We start from the raw sequence: 21,371 nt of genomic DNA on the forward strand, positions 1-21,371 counted from the left end.
CATTATTGTTTCATTCGACGAGCAGGGGAGGCTGTGATCAACAGACCCCGTTGTTCTCGGAGATCCTCGTTGCGCAATCCCGTGGAATTGCGGAGCAAAAGATCCGCGCCCGTACAATCACCTTGTCGGGAAATTCTTGCAATGAATGTTGGTGGCAATGACAGAAAAGGGCTTTGTTCATCTTTTCCTCAAAAGAATTACTTGGAAAACTCTGTTCCAGTTCGGCTCGAAAATAGGTCTGCTTCGTAATCTATCTTTTGCGTCGTTCTCGGATGACTTTTGATTCTCTGAGACCCCAAGCACCGCTTGCTGAGTGGTTCCAACATACGATTCTCATATGTGGGAAGAAATTGAAAAACCATTGCGAGGACCGAATGGATGGGATCTTCTGCTACTTGACGATTACTTTTCGACGCTCTCGTCACCTATCGAGGTGCTTTCGGCGGACTTTAACGGAAATGGGGGCCGCCCTCAATGGGACTCTGGAGTCAAGGAAACACAAACGTTTCAATATTCTTGAAATGACACATAATTGCAAAGTTTGACGTTTGTCTGACAGAGGATCGACAGGGTCAGGGCCCGAGGGACACGAATGTCGACCCTGTTGGGTTACTTTTCTTTTTCACGTGAAGTCTAGACGCCTGGAGCCTCGTGACCACCCACGACCATCACGATCCTTCACCTGATAGGCTCGGAGATATTTGCTACAGAACAATGCACTACGGAAAGTCTCGGATGGTTTTGATAATGCACTACTTGTTTCCTCTCTGACCAGGGCAGCCCTGAATTGCTTGGCTACCTCGGTAGATCAGCAGTATTCTTGATCTGAAAGACTCGACAGGGCTTTGCGATCGCTCTGTCGGGCTCTAATAAGATCCGACAAGATCTCTTTCCAGGCATCATGTTATCAGTCATATCTACCCAGTCCGGCGATTCGAGTTTCCTAGCGTTGGCATTTCGCTCTCGAACAGACGAAGTTTCGCTCACACCGTTATCGCTGTTGCGTTGCATGCTAATAAGAGACCGACACGACGGCCAACACTTATCGTTGACCATCTAATACTGAGTTGTAAAGACGACTTGAAGAAAGGGGAACATCGCGCTCGCTTAGCCAGATCTCTGTCAACTCCTCCCCCCTGGTCCGAGCACAAGGTAACATCGCTTAGCTTGGCAAATGCTCGTGTGGATGAGTGTTCATGCAGGTGCACTGTGTTCGATCAATACTGAATTACATAGACAAGAAATCGACAACATGCTGTCTATAATAAGAGTCAACAATCGCCCGTCGGGGAAAGATGAGGTGTTGTCTTCGTTTTCTTCAGCATCTGCAGTTGTCTTTCTTCGCGCGAACCGAGATGAAGACGGCTACTCTGCTTGCCTTCATTATCCCTCTGCTCTCATTACCGGGTACCCGGGCTAGTGGTGGTCTCTTGGGTACCTGGATTGAGCATGTTTGGAACGATTTCAAGGAAGCCGTGGATTGTGGAACATGTCAGGTAAGAAACAGAAGACATATTAGCTTCGGACCCGTCTGAATCCTGATTTTTCGTCGGTTTTAGGCATTGCTTGGGGGACTCCAACTAGTTGCCGGATTCGGAGAAGACTTTTTGAAGGATGTCTTGATCGGCGTCTGTGATATCAGTCATGTAAGTCTGGCTTGGCGTAAAGAAATCAGCACTTGAGGACAGATCCTGATTTGCCACTGCTAGGCTGAGGATCCAGATGTCTGCGCCGGGATCATAAGGAGTGAAATTCCTGGTGTGTACTACGCCCTTGGAAACATACACGTCGGGTCCCACTCGGCCAAAACTCTCTGCTCTGCACTCGTTGGTCTCTGCGACTTTCCAGACGTCCGTCCCTATGACTTGAAATTTCCCTCCGCTCAACCAGCCAAAGAGCGTCCCCCTCCGAGTGGTAAAGCCCCCATTCAAGTCGTTCATTTCACCGATACGCATGTCGATCTGTCCTACGAAACTGGTTCCAACTACGAGTGTACCAAGCCAATCTGCTGCCGCACTTACGAGACTCACGATGCCCCTGGTGTCACGGCTGACCCATGTGGTCCATTTGGAAACACCAAGTGTGACCCTCCTGAGAGGCTGCAGGAGAGTATGATGACCGCCATCGCCAACCTCGAGCCCGCCTTTTCAATCTATACTGGGGATGTTGTCGCACATGATGTCTGGCTTGTTGACAAGGCCGAGGTTCTGGAAGACTTCAATAACACCTACGGCACGATGCAAAGGCACCTTGGACTTGTCTATGCTGCCATGGGAAATCACGACACCGCTCCGCTCAACCTTCTCCCGTCCAACAAGTTACCAAGCAAATATAGTCCTCAGTGGGCATATGATGCCCTGTCGTCCGACTGGCTGGCACTCACTGGCGCTGACAGTGTTAAGAATGCGAACAGATACGGCTCCTACTCTGCTGTGCATCCAAACGGCAGGCTCCGAATTATATCCTACAACAGCATCTTCTACTACAAGTACAACTTCTTCTCATACACAGAGCCAATGGAGTACGATCCAAACGGCCAACTCGCCTGGCTGATTAGCGAGCTTCAATCTGCTGAGGATGCCGACGAACGTGTCTGGTTGATTTCGCACATCCCATCGGGAGACGTTGACCACTTTCGTGACCACTCGCATTACTTTGATCAGATCATTCAACGCTACGAGGCGACCATTGCCGGGCTGTTCTACGGACACACTCACATGGATGCCTTTCAACTGTCATACTCCGACTACAATAACCGCAATTCCGACACTGCGAAAGCTGTCGGCTACATCGCACCATCCATGACGCCCACATCGGGCCCGCCTTCGTTTCGCGTCTACGAAGTCGATCCCGAAACATTTGCTGTAATGGACCTTACCCAGTACATTGCCGATATCGCCAAGCCGGATTTCCAGGTCAAGCCAGAGTGGGTGCCTTATTACTCCGCAAAGAAAGATTATGGCAGCAAGCTTTCCCCTCCGACGCCAGACTCGGCTGAGCTCACCCCCGCGTTCTGGCACAACATCACCGTCGCGATGGAGCGGGACTCTTCCGTCTTTCATGATTACTGGGCGAGACGAACTCGAGGCTACAAAGTATCTTCATGCTCTGGGGAATGCGAGAAGAATCAGATCTGTGCTCTGCGCGGAGCAGACGCACAGCACAGCTGTGCGAAGCGGACCCCGGGGCTCAGCTTGTCGAAACGTAGTGGCGTGAATACCGAGCAGAATCACCCGTTGCTGAGCAAAAGATTCCAGCCGGAGTGTAACCACGCTGGCATGGCACCGCTGCTGGCAAAGATTGCATATCGATCTCAATTGGCCAAGGCGAACGGTGAGTGACATGGACGGCACGTGTTCTGCGGGTAAGACCGCCGCCCGTTGGGTCAACAAAGCTTGTATCGGAATCGGAACATGAATAAATTCTATCTCGACCATGGTACGTGGTCACTGTGAAGTACCAAGTTGTTAAAATATCCACTCTCATTAGTTATGGCCATTTGAACCCCGCAAAAAAAAAGAAATCATGATTTCGCCCGAGGCTCGATCCATCTTGGTATCGGACTCTCGAGGCAAACGGGGTTCATGAGAGGAACTGTGTCGATTGCGGAAAGTAGACTGCCTCCGCACGGAAAAATGTTTGGGCGCACTGGCTGGGTGGTTTCTGCATGAACAGTGACAGACTGTTTGCAACATATCAACCCTAGCCGGCTATAGGGAAAATGCTTTCGACTCAATGGTCTGATACACATCAATGAGACAATCGGGCTAATCTTAGCGCCGGCTGATGTAGGAGGCTGAACCCGTCACGGGACCGAATGGCCGCGGGGGAACCTGCCATGCTGAGTGCACTTGCCTCGGGACTGACCATTTTCTCACGAAGAAGAAAATAGAAATCGAGACTATCCCCACCTTTTTCTTCGAGGACGTCGATTGAGGATGTTGTCATCGAGGAAAATCAAACAATGGCTCCATATTCCCCATGGACCATCATCCAGACGATCAAGCCGAATTTTAGGCCGAGACTCCCCCTCTCCCTGCCCCTCTCCTTCTCTATCTGATGGCCCAACCGAGAAAGTTGTGGACCTGCAAGCCCCAGCATCACCGAAGGCCTCGACATCATGCATCACAGACACTGGAAAGCGAGATCTCTGGCTAGAGGCCTTTCTAAGACTGTCAGACGAGTCGCAGAAGCATCTTCAAAAACGGGGAATGGACACCAATTGTACAGTGTCCATGATCGAGCAGCTAAAATCCTTCCGTCAACAAGCTGAAAGAGTTCGAGACCAAAGCATTGCCAGGGATTGGAATGTTAAGATCGGAAATTATGAATTCCCGCTAAGAAAGACAACCGTCAAGATTGTACAGTGGGCCCAAAAAATCGGGGACGTGGCTGTACAGTTCTCCCCGTCTCCTGGAGCTGGTGTGTGGGCGGTGATCAGTTCGATATTGCAGGTAGGTGTGGTTTTCCACCGTTGAGACGCACTGGGTGTGTTTTCATTTAACGCGCACATGTCACTTAAGTGTCCTGGAAACAGACACCTTCTTTCTAGAAAACTTTCCTCTGCTTTTCTCGCAAGTCTTGTTCTTTAACTCTTTCCCTTGGGCACAGACTCTAAACCCGGTCTGTTGGCCATGGATGCGAGACTTCTCGAATAACAATCACACAAGACGGTTTTCCGGAATCCTCGACTGACACTCTTGCAACTAGGAAGTGCAAACATTTGACACAGAAAAAGCCGCATTGCTCTCAGTGGTCGATCAAGTTTCCGGTGCCATCTTCTGCAGTGAAGTCTACTATGAGATCTACACAGTGGAGCGGACAGGGCGTAGAGACGTGGTGGACAAGTTGCACGATCAATTACGCGATCTTTATCTGTGTATTCTCAATGTTCTGCTCGCATCTACACGTCTCTCACGCAACACTGTGGTTCAATTTTGTCAGGCAATCTTTGATGCGGAAAAGCCATCAGAGATGTTATCTGAAATGCAAGATCGAGAACAGAGCGTGGCCAAGATGGCCTCGTACTGTGAGGCCACAGCTCATGCTCATTATGGTACTCAATTTCGGACGTATCTTCAAACGGCCGACGAGCATCTTCATATAATCAGACACTCCCTTGATCAGCTGGTGCAGTCAGTTCATCAGCAAGAACGGCGCGATATTCTTGAATGGATTTCCAAGATCCAATATGGTCGACACCATGATGAGATCGACGAGAAACGCAAACCAGGGACCGGCGAGTGGCTGCCCAAGGACGAAAAAGTAGAGCAGTGGATGCACTGTGAATCCTCCGGCATCCTCTGGTTGCAAGGAACCCGTAAGTCTCTTTGACCCACAAATTTCATTTCCGAGCGGTCATCTTATGTCGCCATGTAGCTGGCACTGGCAAGACATTCTTGACCTCGGCCTTGATCAAAAACATCAAGGAGACAAGAAAATCCCCGACAGAAGGGTTCGCGTTCTTCTTCTGCAAAAGGGACGAATCTGACCGGCGCATGGCCCTCCCTGTCCTTCGAAGTATTGTGCGTCAGCTTGCCGCCCCCATAACGGATGGCGAAGGGATCCGAAAGAGCCTCCGGGAAGCCAGGGCGCAAAGCATAAATGAGGGCTCTCAACTCGGCTTTCGAGGATGTGACGAGCAGCTTCTGGAGTCTGTCAAGTTGTACTCGACGACTCTCATTGTTCTTGATGCTTTGGACGAAATGATTGACGAGGAGCTCATCACTCTGATAGACCATCTGAATGACCTCATATGCAAAACGAGGGACCATAGTGTTGTGAAGCTCTTCGTCTCGAGTAGACCCGAGAACAACATCGCCAGCATGTTCAAGTTGATCCCGAGCATTGAAATCAATTCCAAAGACAACAAAGCTGATATTCAGAAATACATTGAAGAAGAGGTGGAGGCTTTCAAGAAAAGAAACCCCGAGTCGGAAGTGAATGAAGTAATGGACCAGATCATCAGCGGCATCCTGGAGAAGTGTGACAAAATGTACGCCTCTTCGCCAATTTGTGGACCTTGTCTCCCAGCAACTAATTGAATGACAGGTTTCTCTGGGCCGCTCTTCAACTGCAACAGGTGTTGAAATGCGATACAAAAGAAGCTGTGAAAGAAGCGCTGCAAAAGCTTCCACCAGGCTTGGATGACACATACGATCAAATCTATTCCGAGATTCAGACCCGCCAAAATCATGAGCAAACCATTGCCGAAAATGCCATCAGATGGGTGATGTGCGCACCTTATCCGCTGCCTAACAGAGTTCTCTTGACGGCTGTCCGGATATTCAGCGAAAATGGACAAGTTAGTACCAAAGATGTTGTGCGGGAAAGTACGTTACTTTCGATCTGCCAGAACATTTTGGTCCTTGATTCTGCTGGCAAATGGCGATTTTCGCATCTCTCAGTCCGTGAATACTTCGAGTGCCATCACGTTACTTATCATTTCGCACTTTCGCACTGCGTTCGCATTTGCTTCCAGAGCCTACACAAAATTTACGACGCTTCGGAGGGTTTCAATAAGTTTACGAGTGTCAAGTACAAGCAATCTTCATCCACTGACGAGAATATATTTGATCCCGAGAATGAATTCTCAGTCCACCTCAGCGAAGAGTGGCCTTTTTACGCAAACCTGCTAACTGAGGATTCTCCGGAAACGATTTTTGTCAAACAGTGGCTTGGCTCCCTTGACAAAAGCAGTCCTTCCTACACTCGCTGGGTCAGACAACCCCCGCGGAAATTGCGATATCAGTCCCCGCAGTTCCGTCGCTTCAGGGAAGACCTCAGCCCATACGACACGCCCATTTTTTCAATTGCCTCTTTTTCGCTCTATGAGCTTTTGAGAAAATGGTTCGAGAATCGGCGCATTGACCCGTATCGGAGAAACGAAAGGTCCCAAAGTCTTCTCGAGATTACCGCCAAAGTGAATTGTCTACCTTTCTGCGAATATCTCGTTTCATGTGGAGTCTCTCCAAGCACGATTTACGACCAGGTCTCGTTTAGTAACGCAATCGATTGGGCCGCTGTGAACAACAATGTCACCCTTTTACAGCGGCTTGTTTGCGCAGCTGGAGTTCAAATTGACCTTCTCCCTCAAACGAGCTGGAATGGGACCGCCATCGCCGCCGCTGCGTGCAAGGGGAATCTTGATGTTGTCCGGTATCTTGTTGAAGAAGGTGGCGTCGACGTTGACTTTCTCCATCAGGTGGGACAATATGGAAGTGCACTTGCCGCTGCTGCGTGCAAGGGCAACCTCGATATTGTGCGGTATCTCATTGAAGAGTGTCAAGCCAATGTCGATCTTATACTCCAGGCAGGAAGTCATGGAAGTGCGCTTGCCGCTGCTGTGCACTCGGAAAATCTTGACGTTGTGCAGTATCTGGTGGAAAAGGCACATGCAACGGTTGATCTTCTCCTGCAGGTGGGGTATTATGGAAGTGCACTCGCCACTGCTGCATACAGGAAAAATACTGAAATTGTGCAATACCTCGTGGAAGACTGCAAAGCTGATGTGAATCTCCTACTCTACGCTGGAGAATACGGAAGTGCACTTACCGCGGCTACATGTCATGGAAATCCCGAATTCGTGCAATTCCTTGTCGAAAAATGCAGAGCAGACGTAAATCTCCTGCTTCCTGCGGGAAATCATGGAAGCGCACTCGCAGCTGCTGCATTTTATGGAAATTTCGAAGTTGTCCGACTCCTTGTCCAGGGATGCAAGGCCGATTCAAATCTGCTCCTTCAGGTCGGGGATTTCGGCAGTACACTCGTTGCTGCTATTGTGAGGTCGAGAGATCTTGAAATGATCAAGTTCCTTATTCAAGAAGGTAAAGCCGACAGCAATCTTCTGGTTCAAGCGGGGGATTATGGAAGTCCACTTGTCGCTGCCGCAGGCTGCGGGCGTCTTGATGTCGTGCAATATCTAGTGGAAGAGAGAAACGCAGAGGTCAATCTCCCTGTTCAAGTTGGGAAGTATGGAAGTTCCCTGGCTGCAGCTATATGCAGTGCACAGCTCGACATTGTGCAATATCTGGTCGAAGAAGCACATGCCGATGTCAACCTTTCGCTTCCTGCAGGCCCGTATGGCAGTGCGATCGCCGCCGCCGCCAATATGGCCTGTTTGTACGATATAATTGCAAACGGACGTTTCATGAAGATTCTTCAATACTTGATCGAGAACAGTGGCGCAGATGTGAACTTTCTTCCATCCAATAGAGCAGAGTATCTCACTCCCCTCGGCATTGCCGTGGAGGCGGAGAACATGCAATTTGTCAAATTCTTTGTGGAGGAAGTCGACGCAGACGTCAATCTTCAATTCCGCTGGAAAGAATACAGGAATGTGTTGCAAATTGCACGGTCAAAATTCGACAAGTCCATTGCCGTCTATCTGGTCAGCAAAGGTGCTGTTACGGGCGAAGAAGTTTCAGGGATCTGAAGTCAGGATCAGCGAGGAGTCTTGACTTGGAATTTTACATTTCGCATTCCCACGATTCATCATTTATATGAGCAGAGCTATGACGAAAATAGCTTGAACATTTCACAATGGTATCAGTCATTAGGCATGACTATTTCCGAAAGACAGTATGGTCTTCATGTCTTCATTGACCATTCCTCGCCATCCTCAGAAGCCAGGACGACAATTCATCGACAGGTGCAAAATATCATGACAGATTGATAGAGAACATACCACACTCATTCCCCTGGAACTATCGAGATGGTGGATGTCCATCTCGAAGAGAATTCCTGCGGCTGTTTTCCCTCAAACAAGCTCGGTCCAAATTCGAATACTCCCACATAACCAAGTACTCATCCGAAAAAGACGATGTCTTTTCTAGGGCCTTTTCCCACAGTCTGGTCAGACTTATCTCGCTAATCCTCAGCTCTTGTATAACATCAGATCTTGAAAATGATACACGCCTGCGCACACAATCTTTGACGAGATTTTTAGATCTTTCAAACGCGCTGAATAGATAGTACGCCCGCCTGCGAATCCATCACGAATTGACGCAAGCTATGTAAGTTGTCGGACTGCAAAGTATACGACCTGAGACATCGTAGATGCTCGGTAAGAAAACCGAGCACAAACTTGAAATCTGTGCGCGATTTGAAGCGCTGGCAGGTATGCGCGGGATCGTATTGCAGCTACATGCTCATTCGGCATCTAATCAGGCGCAAGATGGGACGAGCTCGGGGTCGTAATTTGATATTGTATTGTGTGATTGCTGACGAATGCCAAGCTGAATGCGTACGACCGTGCATAAGAACACGCATGACCTTTCGAGGCCTAAAACATTTTCAGCAAAAAATAAAACATTTTGTCAACATCAAGGTTACAGGAGTTTCGTCCAAGTGCATGCGGCGACTTAAGCGCCGAAACCTCATGTTGTCGTGCGGCTGACGTAGGCTGAAGTAGTCTTCTATGCACACATGCCCTGCACGTTTGGGCAGAGATGTCGGGTAGAAGTGCACGCGGACGCTTTTAAGTTAATATTTCATATAGAGTTCCCACTCCGGATCCGGATTCTGCAGGAAGAATAAGCATGTCGGTGTGGTTTTAGCGCTTATTGTTGGAGGACAATCTTTTGAATATCGGAGTGCAATTTGGGCGGCTTTATTTGGTCCACACCGATCTGTGTACAATGTGAGTGTGGGCTGACAATAAGGCTTTAATGATGAATGGATGATTTTTGCATGTTGCAAGAAATGTATTGACTACTATGTGGCAGATGGCCGATTCAAGTGGGTGACAGGCAAACACTCGACGCGCGTAGCAAAGGACATCGAGTGATTACAGAAAGAGCAGACAAGCCACCAAAAGAGGTCGGTGGTAATCAAGAAAAGTATCAGGAGTATATTGGAAATGCAATCATCAATTCGTTTTGGCAGGTTCACTGAATGCCCCACACATCCAACAAGTTCTTCCTCAGGAGCGGCAAACGGTATGTTTGAGAGGAAACCAGTCCATCAAGGAAACAGATACGGTTGCTGCTCCCAATGAAAAATCTCCCTGAACATGAGGAAAATGAGTAAACCGTGCCAATTGTCTTTGGAGGTAAAGGTGTCTTTTTTTGGGTAGAGGACGGACCTCCCAAACATGCTCTCTCTCTCTCTAAGAAATGTAAAGCAAACAAGGACCGACGTTGTTCAAAGGCACAGCCTTTGAAGGAGCGGAGCAAGATGCGCATAAAAAAAAATCCAAGTACCTCGATCAAAAAAGAAAGAGACCTCAGTACCGGACACGAAGTGAAAAATGGAGGGAAAAACACCGGGTTTGTAAGAGATAGACAGGTGGGAAGGAAGAAAGAGAGACTCATCTCTGACGAGAAATCTCTGGTCAAGAGTGAGTCATCAAGGAGAGATCATGCGGGAGATAAAAATTTGGCAGGGAATTCAGGATGTGAAAAGACCTCAAGCCTTGACACAGTACTTGTATCCCTTCCAGAGGTTTGTGCAAGCGTCATCCAGACCAGTGTTCCAGTCTTGAAGATCCGATGCAGAGATGCCGAACTGCTGCTCCACCTTCAGGCAGTAGTCACCCTCGACAACCGAGTACCACTGCTGACAAGTGGTGATCGCATATGGGTATAGTGGGACCTCCGACGTGGTAGGGTTGGTGGTTGGAGTGGTGGAGGTCGAGGACGAAGTCGCAGCCGGGCTCGAGGTTACGATCGGGATCGGGTTTGGAGCCGAGGTCGCGGCCGGGGCAGTGGGAGCAGGAGCGATGGTCACAGTGGAGGTCACAGCAGGATCGGCAGTGGGTGCAGGGTTAGAGGTGACGGCAGAGGGAACTTCTGTGGGAACAACGGCGGGGACTGAGCTGGTGCTGGTGCTAGTTGGTGCCGCAGGCTCGGGCAGGACGGTGGTCACACCGGTAGGGTTGGTCAAGGCGGTTGTCATGGTGCTGGAACTACCCGAGGACGAGCTGCCACTCCAGTTGGAGCCGGTGAGCGAGCCGATCGTGTTGTCGTTGCAGCTGCTGGTGCCCGCGGCCCAGCCGAGGAGACGATTGGCAATGTCGGAGGCATAGCAGTGAGTCGCGATGCCAGCGCCGAGGTTTCCATTGGCAGCGATAGATCCGGAGTTGTAGCAGCGGGCGGCCTTGTAGTAGGCCGTGACGTCGTCGGTACCGCCGTTCTGCGCAAGGAGCTGCTTCAAACCATCGCCGTCGGCCGTCCCCATGGTACCATCACGGATCATCTGCTCGATCTCGGAGGCGGGGCAAGGGTTTTGGACATTCTCGGGGGCATTGATGCCGGTATTGCAGCTGCCCTTGCCGTTGTGGGATTGCATGAGACCAGGATTGACGACACCATTGTTGGTAGTGTGCACGCGCACGCAACCGTTGCTTTCCTGCATGATGATAGCCAGAATGAAGCGAGCATCGACACCAGACTCGCCAGCAATCTTGGTGATGGCGCTCTTCATGTCGGCCATTTCGCTCTCAGTGGTGTCGGGAACGCCCCACTGGGAGCAAGAAGAGCCCATGATCGCCTTGTTGCTCTCGAAGAGATCATCAAAGCTCGACACCCAGTGGGACATGGCGGGCCATCCATCTGAAACCTGTCCGTTACCACCAAAGACCGAAGCGTAGAGATTGCTGCCGCGTCCCGCAAGGGAGTGGTGGGACGCGAGCTCGTTGACTTGGGCTACATCTGCAGCACGAGAGTGAAAGTGAGAGTGACCGTGGGTGTATGCGACTGGAGCCCCAGAAATGAGGGGAAGGCTGCCAGCAGCCAGAATCTAGGAGGAGCAAGTCAGTCATCTCAGACACTCTCCTAAATGCATCGACATGTCGAGGTCATGCAATATCCGGAAGACACCTACGAGTGGAAGAGTGAACATCGTGGCTGAGAAAAGGAGTGCACAGCACGAAAAAAAGGGAAAAAAGAATGTGAAGGAGAGAAAGACTCGCTTGCTGCTTAGAGAAAGAAAGAAAAAAAAGGAATCAAGTGAAGAATACCCTGGTCGTATATGTACAAAAATGAGCAAACAAGTCTCTACGTCTTTGCCTGGACAGTCTCATGGGACCCCCTCCCGACCTGAGCAGGCTCCGTTCAGGTGCAGACAAACTCCATTTGCGGTGGAGACCCAGCCCAGTCTGTCTCTCGCGGTGGGTGGTTTTTTTTTCTTGCAGATTGGGACAAATTGGGCTCTCTTCCAGTCACCTTGTGCACCAGGTTCCCCCTTCAGTCCCAGCGACCGGGACAGGAGGGACCAAACGGAGTCTCACCTATATGTCCAGCCATGCTGCATTGGACCATCGTGCGGCGATAGACAGGAACTCCGACCCGCGATTGTCCAGATCCTCAGGAACGGCTTTCGCCAGGACGAGGCAATGGGCCCAATCAGGTGTGGAGGAGGTTCCTTGCGTTGCAGAGGCTGAAACCGCACCGACTCCACTGTGACGGGGGGGGACGAGCGCCGCCTGATGGCTGGATAATTCGGTGATGGTTGTTGAAGTTGATACGGCTCTCGGGACACAATAATGGGCGGGATCAATTGGCTCGGTCACGGGAGTGGAGGTACCCGCCATCTGTATGGGCTAATCACACTGGACGGAGGTACATGCGTGGTCGACTTAGGCGGTACGCCGCACATGACTGCACATCACACAGACACAGACATCACCGTCTTCCCTGAACACACATTGACCGCGGTTGCACCGTCTTACGGTAGATACTCATTTATGAGGTGGCAGGATGAATAGAATTGCCTGACATCAAAGCCAGCTTTGAATGTCTGTGTCCGGCCTTCTCTATTTTCCAATTTTCGGACTCGTCCGTCTCTGCGCCTGTACGAGTCCACTGCGCAGCTCCACCGAGCGAGCGATCTTGAGGGAGTGGCTAGTATCTCCATCTGATTGGATCTGTCTTGGTCCCCTACGGCGCCTTGGCCTCTCACGCGCCCATCTGTCTACCCAATCAGACCATTTAACTGTACCGTGCTGGTGATTTCTTTATGAGAGAAGTAAAAGAATTGAAATGATTCGCGCTTGTTTCCAAATGTTTTGAGACTGCCAATCTGCGAAAAGGAAAGGGTTCTCAAGGTCAAAGGTCGGTTGAACTGGTGCTATCGCGATAGACTATGCCCAACAGTCCATGGCTTCGCTTTGAGTGATCAGCAAGGCAATCGTTTCCGAAAGGGTGGCGCGGGGATGATAGTGGGTCATGCGAATGGGAGATCGGCTGGGTGAGAAAAAGTCGACGAACGCAGTGCGGGATTTGAGTCAGGATAGTGTAACTGACTCGGAAGGACGCTGACTCGGTGTGGAAATCCCTGAAATTGAGGAGATGGTCAAGCAGGCTGTCGATCTCTTCGGGGTCTCTTTGTTGATGCTCGACAGACAACGGGAGGATCACTACTCCTACCTAAGCATCGGATTCTTACACGTGTGAAAGGGCGACACACAAAGTACACTGCAAGTGTAGCGAGTCTAGTAGCCTTTGTATAATCAAATGAGCACAAGTTCTCCATTCGACGACAACAGCGATTTCTCTGTGCTTTCTTTTTTTTCTCCCCCCATTTGAATTGTCCACTGCAGCACTTGGTGCCCGGTCGCTGAAGAACCATCCAGGTCCCTCGGACATGGATCAACAGACAGGAAGTACGCCCACCAGCCCTCCAACGTACATACTGCTGCTGCTCCGTGGCTGAGCTAGACGCAAAAGCCCCTCTGTCATGAGCCACACCGGCAGCGCTATTCTTGTCCTCGTCCGGCCGCTGGATGCATTTGGAGTCTCGATTCAAGCGAGACGTCGCCCGCCACGATGGTACCTATCCAAGGCCGACGGCCCTCGTCAGATATGAGACCTCGTCTCACCCCAGCCTCAGACTAGCCTCAAAAAGACAAACGAGGCAACCCGACCTCGTCATACTGAGACACGGTTCATAACAAGCACTGTACATCTGACCTGTACCTGGCATCCTCCAAACTCTTCTGCGCTGCTCGGCCTAAAGATTCCGAAAATTCTAACCCGCAGCGCGACTCTCTATGCGCTCCAGACGGGTCTCTCTGCGCTCCAGAGTCTAAACTCAGAACTCAACAAGTAAATACATATCCTTTTTTTTTCCTCTCCCTCTCCATGACAGGGCTTACCGCGGAGATCCAGCGGCGACTTTGACTACTCGGAGCTCCGTCGAGGTCATTTCTTCGTTCAGCCAATCACGTTACAATTCGCCAAGATTGACTAAAGACCCCCCAGATCTTATGCAACGCACAGTGTCAGCCGAAGCGACCGAACTCGCAGCCATCAGTCACAATTCTTTCTTGCCTTGTTCGCAGGCGTTCGCACTCCAGACCGTTTGCACACACTCAAACACTCTAAAATATCCGCCAATCATGCTGGCTTTTCCCCTGGTTTATTTGAAACCCCGTGTCAGGTTTTTCTCCGAGGGCCTAGTCTAGATCAAACACGGGCTCGGTTTCGCTCAATTTCAAGTTCAGCGGCGGGGGCAAATCTGAAACGATATGCCGAGGTCGAAAAGTCTCTTTTGCCTCACTTGTGCTGGACTACGGCGTTTGCGAGAAACCACGTCAAGCATGTGCTGGGGAAAGACACTGATACAATCCCATAAACATGGGTGATGGATTGGAAATCAAGACACTTTTTTTGGACGTTTGAAGGGAATAGATTCCGAAGGTCTCTTTGGTTCCCCACTTGGGACGACAGACTCAACGGCAAAATCAGCAGATTCGATCGTCATTGATGAATAAAGCCGAGGATTCAAGACTCAGCCTTGTTCGTTGGCCGATCGCAGAGATGCCGAAATTCCAACTGGCGGTTGTTGGTAGATCATTCCGGACGAGCCGCTTCACCAGATTCTGTCGGCGCGAACGAAGGACATTCGTCAATTGACTTCTTGATAAAACTTCAATGGATGCTCTACATGAGCCCTGTTCTTTCTGGTTCTCACTACAGCGTGGACAAATGGTACGCATTACGAATTGAGTTTTCTGCGAACACCAAGCCTCGACTGCATCGATGATGTGGTTAGAGGATTGATTGATGATACCAAGTGAATTACTGACTCATACAGTGCTTCCTCCGTCCTCAGTTCGAGGGACACTGGTTTTGAATGACCTTGTCCAAAGTTCGATCATGAAAAACCAACTCGAAGGAGCTGGCACACAAGAGCAAATTCGACGGAGAAATCCTGTCAGATGCTCTTGGCTTTTTGTTTCAAACATGAAGGCCAAGCACTATGCTCTCTTCTGGGGTCCCGGCCTGGAGGTTGAGGGTAGCCAAGAAATTGCCAGACCGGGCCTTTCCGTGTGCTTTTGGACCCTCTGGTCACAAAGAAAGGGACATTATGAATTCGACTATTTCTAGGTATATCCTTGAATGGTTAACTAAACCGTAAGTCTGTATCTTTTCCCCTCGTTCTTTCTCTTTTTCTCGATTTTGAGCTTGAGAGCGCGGTTCCAACCCCCTGCGCTATCCGTTGGCTCTCTGCGTTCGATGAGGTGCTTTGATGCAACTGACCAGAAGCTGTTTAAAGTATACTAACGACAACCTCCACAGGTTCAACACGGACCGGCTTTGCCCGATGGGCCGGGATTTCTCTTTTATATAATACTACAACACTACAATCAAATAACAGCACCCTCCAATCTATGTAAGCCGTTTACATTTCAATCACCGAGAATGTTCCGGCCACAAAGACAGCCTTCTATCCTCTTTACTGCTCTAGAGATTCTGTCCTTGGACTCTTCGAAGCGGCAATGACGAATTCGTGCCCGTCAGGACTCGAGGCAGAAATGCATCGCTTCCAGTGTGACATGTTATTCTGTTGCAATTATACGTGGGCCCGTGTGAGATGTGAATTTCACTCCAAAACCCGGCTACATCCTTGCAGTGGCCTGGTCATCCTTTATGACAAACATGGAATTCGCTTGGAAGAACACAGGGTGACTACGCGGCGAATCCCGTCCGCAATATGGGAAGCATCAGCTGTCTCCCTTTGAAGAGGAGGCAATATGAGCGGCGAAGGATTTCCATGTCCTTTTTGCCCCGGTTGTAAACTCATTTTTGCAAAGAAAACAACTTTGAAAGTGGCTCTACTTGGAATTTTCCAGCAACTTCTGATGGCACTCGCCGATACCAAGAACCCTATTTCTTTCATGGAAACAGTGCACCCGACAAGAGCCTTTTTGCACTTGTTCTCTGCCCTTGTTTGGCAAACTATGGATCCTATCTGAGATTCAATGTCTTCTGCTAGAGATTTTGGAATCGGTGCTTGTGGGATGCATGGAAAACAGCCGATATAAATCATGTGAGGTCAGCCCGTTTTCGAACCTTCTATCACGTTTGTCGTCAATACTGACCTCTGGTTGACCCATTAGACAGTCCGGCACTCTTTTTTTTTTACGACAAGTCCCTTCTTATCCCTTCATAACCCTAGTGGAGATTGATACCGCCTTATACTCGTATCTCGCAGAGATATATTGGAAATTTTGATCGTCGGCTGCAAGACTCGATCAGTCTTTCACTGGGGAACCACTGCCCATGGTTTTCTTGCCTGGGTCTGGAAAAGTATGGATATCTCACAACGAAAAGAACACTACCGAACGGTGGAAGATTCTGCGCAAAATTTGGCAGTGTGAGCACATGTTGGTAGAGGCTTGTCTCCTTCCAGGTGATTGCATGGCTCAGGTCAAGCAACGTGTGTCCAGAAGGCTTTCCTACTGTTCCAGGGCACTTCTTCCTTCTGAACTTCTACTCGAGAAGGTCTATTATAGACAATAAATATTCAATACCGGGCAAGCTTCGAGGCTGAGCCATCTTACTATTCAATGCCAAGCACAGCTGTCCCGCCTGAATTACAGAGTGACGATCAAGGTGGAAAGGTCATTGGCCGAAGAGGGAAGGGTATCAAAGAAAATGATTTTCAACATGCAAGAACCGCATTCAAACTAAATCTCTTCACATCTCTTCTCAGCCAAGCCTGAATGTTTCCTGTCAGCGCTGCCAAAGATGCATTCAACAACTTACAACCTCGTCCGGTTCCCAATCAGATATACTCTGTGTCTCTCAAAAGCGGTTCAGACCAGACCACATTGGCATGTAGTCAAATGACACGATCTCGATGACGGCAGGATTCCCGTCTCGCTATTGAACGACTTGATGCAGCAAGAAGGACTCGACGCCCTTGGGCGCTGCGTAACGAATGAGAATTAGACACTATACTCATTGTCATCCACGGCTCCCCGCAAAATCAACTGGCTACAGATATGTTGTGAATGCCTGCCCAATCAGCAAGATGATCTCTCCCTGCTGCTGCCCCTGATGCAGTACTTATGCTCCATTCAAATTCACCATATAAGAACAAAGCACTTCTCACGCCGTATTTCATCAGATTATTCCCCGAACACTCCCGCTACGACCACACTCTCCCAAATTTCATATGACTTGTTGGCAGCAGTTCTAGAAATTCGACGCTGATTACACACACGCGAGCAAAGAGTACAAAAGGGGTTGATGGATTTTATGTGAAACCCACGTCAAGGCGCAACTGGCATACCACATTGATGACTGGGAAAGTCGATCGTGTCGGGAGAGCTCAATGATTCGGTCTCTGAGCTTGAGACCCTGGGCTTGCTTGATATCTTGGTATCACGTAAATGGGTCTTAACAGTTCCCTTGGACTTATGTTTATATACCTGGTTGGGAGATGCTTCGCACTCATCTCACTCTCCCCATCATCTTTGTGCTCTCACGCATTTTTCTTCTCTTAGCCGAGTGGGACACCATGTCTGGCGCTCCTCTCGCAAGTTTGTTTATACTCGAGCAACCATGGAAAAGTTTGTCCTCTCCCGGGTGTTTGCCTAGCTCTGACCCAGCAGCCAGATGTCTTGTGGGGTTTCCCTTCTCTCTCTCTCTCTCTCTCCTTGAGATAGATTTTTCAATCAGACAAAATTTCACCTCCCCGATTGATTTCTTGCCCGTAGGTCAGAAGGTTCGTTAGACGAGAATACGCCTGCACCGAAGCACATGCTAAACTGGAGATTCCTGAATGTAACCAGACATGCAATTCTTGGGAATGGAATCATGCTCGCCACTGTCCTTTCCATGAAGAAATTCCAATTGTAAGCCCCACTGATCAACAACGAATCCAGCAACTATTCTAATTCACCCCTCGATGATCCTACCTACACACATTTTCCACGTGCGCACTAATCTCTACGAGAGTACTTCATTTGAAATTTATCTCAAAAAAATATACATATGTATTGTCGATGAGCCAATCGAGACCAGAATTAACTTTTGAACGAGTCACAAGCACATATAGATCTAGGTTCATGACGCCAAGCCGCAAACTTTTGCTGAACTCTCAAGGCTCCTGTTAGATAGAGCACACGCATATGCCAGGTTAGCTTGTATCTGGCCGCGGTGACTCGAGACCAGACAGGGGGGTCTTTATTGTTCATCTTTTTTATGATCCATTCCATTCGGGTGCGAGGTAATCACTTTTATCTTCAGTTTGCCGGTATTACTGCTCCTCCCCCCCCCCCCCCTGCATTTCACAGACATATACGCACATCAGATGTCTTGAACCCCTCCGAAAAGGAGAAAAAGAAAATAGAGATTTCAATTGGAAACAGAGAGAGAGAGAGAACACCAAAGCCCGTGCGTCGCCCAAGTCTCACCCAGCACAGGACGGCACAGCACAGCCACTTTTGGCATTCTCCAATTTTAGAATCACGGTCCCGTATCTAGTATACTGTACATATATCCAACTCACAGGAAAATACTTCATAGGCGACTCCAGTACCTCCTAGATAAGTCTAGAGAATCAACCCACTACACAGGGAGAGAGAGAAAGAGAGAAAAAAGAAGGGTGGGGGCTTTTTATCAATCCTAGATCTGACTCGAATGGAATACAATAATACTCCATAGGACTTGGAAATTTAAGACATCAGCTAATTTTTTCTAAAAACTGGCGTCCCTGAACTGGTATCCGTATTGAAGGTGTCTAATTACATAGGCATGTACTGTTGTCTTGCAGGATGGATCTCTTATTAGGTGGCTGGGCAGGGTAAAGTCGGAGGCGTATCTGTATCGGTACCTGTACTTGTACTCCCGCGGGCTCGATACGAGACAGGCGAGAAGGACGCCTGGAGTCCATTTGGTCTCGTGACTCTGTCCATCCCTTTTGTTTCACGCGACTTCCAGTCCGTGGGGACGATAGTCGGGTTTTGGGGGGGAGGGGAAGGGGGGGCTGATTGATTGTTTTGATTTTTTCCAACGCGTACGCACATCTGCCTCCACGTTAAATGTGAGAGGCACGGCCTCTTGCCATATCTGGTTGGCTCCACCTAATTCATTTGCTTGGAAGATTGTCCCAAACATACGAATCATCTATCACTTTACTCGAGGGGGAAGAAAAACAATTCAATGATTCGATGAATCAACTGCAGGTAGCATTGTCACGAATCTCTCTTTGGGAGAGATTCAAAAGGCATAAGTCTATAAACATGAGAGAGGTCGTGAAAAGGGCGCAACACCACTCGGGGCGCGCCACAAGAGCAAAACATGATATTCGTAAGCGACAGAATGGGAATCAAAAAAGAGGGCCTAGACTTGGACGGACGCGTTGCCGTCCAGGCCAGGAAAGAAGATGGGTAGGAAAAAAAAACAACCCCCAAAAGTTGGGGAATTGGGGAAAACGAGCCATCGAGACTCGGAAGAAAGAAGGAAGAAAGAAGAAAAAATGGAGGAAGCCTTGGACCAATCTACCAGAGATTCACGAATCTTTCCCACTCTAGGTGGGGAATAAAAGAAAGACGTATTTTTTGTTGGTGGTCACTCTTTGCAGGCAGGGCCCTCGCGAGCGCGTGCGATCGACGCAGCAGCTACGCAATTTAATTGATGTACCACTTGACATCGGAGATGCGACCGGCGTCCAGGGATCCAGCGACAGCCTCGAAGAAGGCACGGGACAGATCAATGGAGTTGTTGTCGCAACCCATGCACTTGTCAACAACGGTACCAGTCTTGCTGACACCGTTGTACTCGATGGTCACGGACTTGCCGCAGTCACCGTCGGTCATGATGCCGTGGGGAAGAGCAAGGACGAGCTCGGTCATGCCGTCGTTGGTGGTACCGCAGGAGCTGGGGTTGGTCATGGTGGTGGCAGTATCGTAGTAGGTAATGTCACCGTTGCAGGGAGAACCCTCGGAGCAGGCACCGTTGTAACCCGAGCTGGTGGAAGTGCTGGACTTGGAGCTGGAGCCAGAGTTGGTGGACTGGGTCACAGCGGGAGCAGCAGAGGAGGTCGAGCTGGACTCGGGAGCAGCAGCGGCCTGGACAGCAGGGGCCTGCTCCACGGGAGCGGCCGTGGTGGCAGGGGCCTGCTGAGCAGTGGTGGTGGGGACGGCCTGCTCGGTGGTAGTGGGAGCCGCAGCGGAGGTCTCCTCCTGGCTGGAGGAGTCGGCCTGGGAAACCTGGGCCTCGGGAGCAGTCGAAGTCACCTCAGTTGCGACAGCGGTGGTGGTAGTGGCAACCACGGGAACCACGGTAGGCTGAGTCTGGCCGGGGTAGATGGTGGTGGTCACATCGACAGTCTCCCAGACAACGTTGGTGACAGTCTCCCAAACGACAGCGCGCTTGTTGAAGGGAGCAGCATGGCCAGTGATGGCGAAGAGAGCGCCGGCAAGGGCGAGGGTCTTGGAAATGGGAGCCATTTTGGATAGAGAAAGAATCGGTGGAATGTCGTAAAGACGGTGGGTGATCGTCACAAGAATTTGGCGATATGAAGAACGCGAAAACTGGACTGATCTGACTGCACTGCAGCGAAAGACGAGTGACACTCAAAAAGAATGTTGAGTGTTTGAGGGAAAGAAGAGAAAGCAAACGGTGAAAGAGTGACCGTTGATGATTGTGGATGGGGAAAGAGTGACAGGGGGATGTGGAGGGATTTAAATAAGTGAGCGGCCGTGCGGATGATCGAAGGGGGCCAGGGCCAATTCCAGGCACCGCACCACTCGAACGACCCTCCAGTGCCACTGCCTTCGTCTTCCAGTGACTTTCACCTGCGGCGAGTGGGGGCTTCGCCGTGCGGTACCCTCCAGACCACGGGCTAAGGCCCTCAATAGGCCTGAGGAACCTCAGGAACCTCAGGAACGGGCGAGAAAACTCGGCGGTGGGTTCGACCCACCACGTTTTTTCGCCCTCTACGAACCGTGGGAATGAACGCGCCGAAGTTTGGGTGACTCGTCTCTTTATTTCCCTTTTCTTTTTTCTTTTTCTTTCTTTTTTTTTCAATCAATTTCCAGGTTCGCATTTTGAAGATTTTGGATTTCTGAAATCTTGGACTTTTTGAATCGCAACCACCTTTTGCGACCACGAAGGTTTGCCCAGTCCAACTGTCGG

General features: G+C 49.9%; 3 protein-coding genes across 3 annotated transcripts; 1 reads left to right on the forward strand and 2 right to left on the reverse strand.

Moving 5' to 3' along the window:
* Positions 1 to 1,355: 1,355 nt before the first annotated feature.
* On the forward strand, positions 1,356 to 8,434 carry POX_h09468 (uncharacterized protein; the record flags this gene model as incomplete). Its single annotated transcript, XM_050118222.1, has 7 exons — positions 1,356 to 1,496; positions 1,560 to 1,646; positions 1,710 to 3,333; positions 4,018 to 4,454; positions 4,711 to 5,320; positions 5,380 to 5,995; positions 6,052 to 8,434. The coding sequence occupies 7 exons, from the start codon at positions 1,356 to 1,358 to the stop codon at positions 8,432 to 8,434; spliced, it is 5,898 nt and encodes a 1,965-aa protein (XP_049965009.1).
* Positions 8,435 to 10,407: 1,973 nt separating this feature from the next.
* On the reverse strand, positions 10,408 to 11,841 carry POX_h09469 (uncharacterized protein; the record flags this gene model as incomplete). The annotated part of the gene is made up of 2 exons (XM_050118223.1): positions 10,408 to 11,739; positions 11,824 to 11,841. The coding sequence occupies 2 exons, from the start codon at positions 11,839 to 11,841 to the stop codon at positions 10,408 to 10,410; spliced, it is 1,350 nt and encodes a 449-aa protein (XP_049965010.1).
* Positions 11,842 to 19,861: 8,020 nt separating this feature from the next.
* On the reverse strand, positions 19,862 to 20,683 carry POX_h09470 (Allergen Asp f 7; the record flags this gene model as incomplete). The annotated part of the gene is made up of 1 exon (XM_050118224.1): positions 19,862 to 20,683. One exon carries the CDS (start codon positions 20,681 to 20,683, stop codon positions 19,862 to 19,864), a length of 822 nt encoding a protein of 273 aa, XP_049965011.1.
* Between the last annotated feature and the right edge of the window lie 688 nt (positions 20,684 to 21,371).

The sequence above is a fragment of the Penicillium oxalicum genome, chromosome VIII (assembly GCF_001723175.1).
Source record: "Penicillium oxalicum strain HP7-1 chromosome VIII, whole genome shotgun sequence".
Taxonomy (NCBI): domain Eukaryota; kingdom Fungi; phylum Ascomycota; class Eurotiomycetes; order Eurotiales; family Aspergillaceae; genus Penicillium; species Penicillium oxalicum.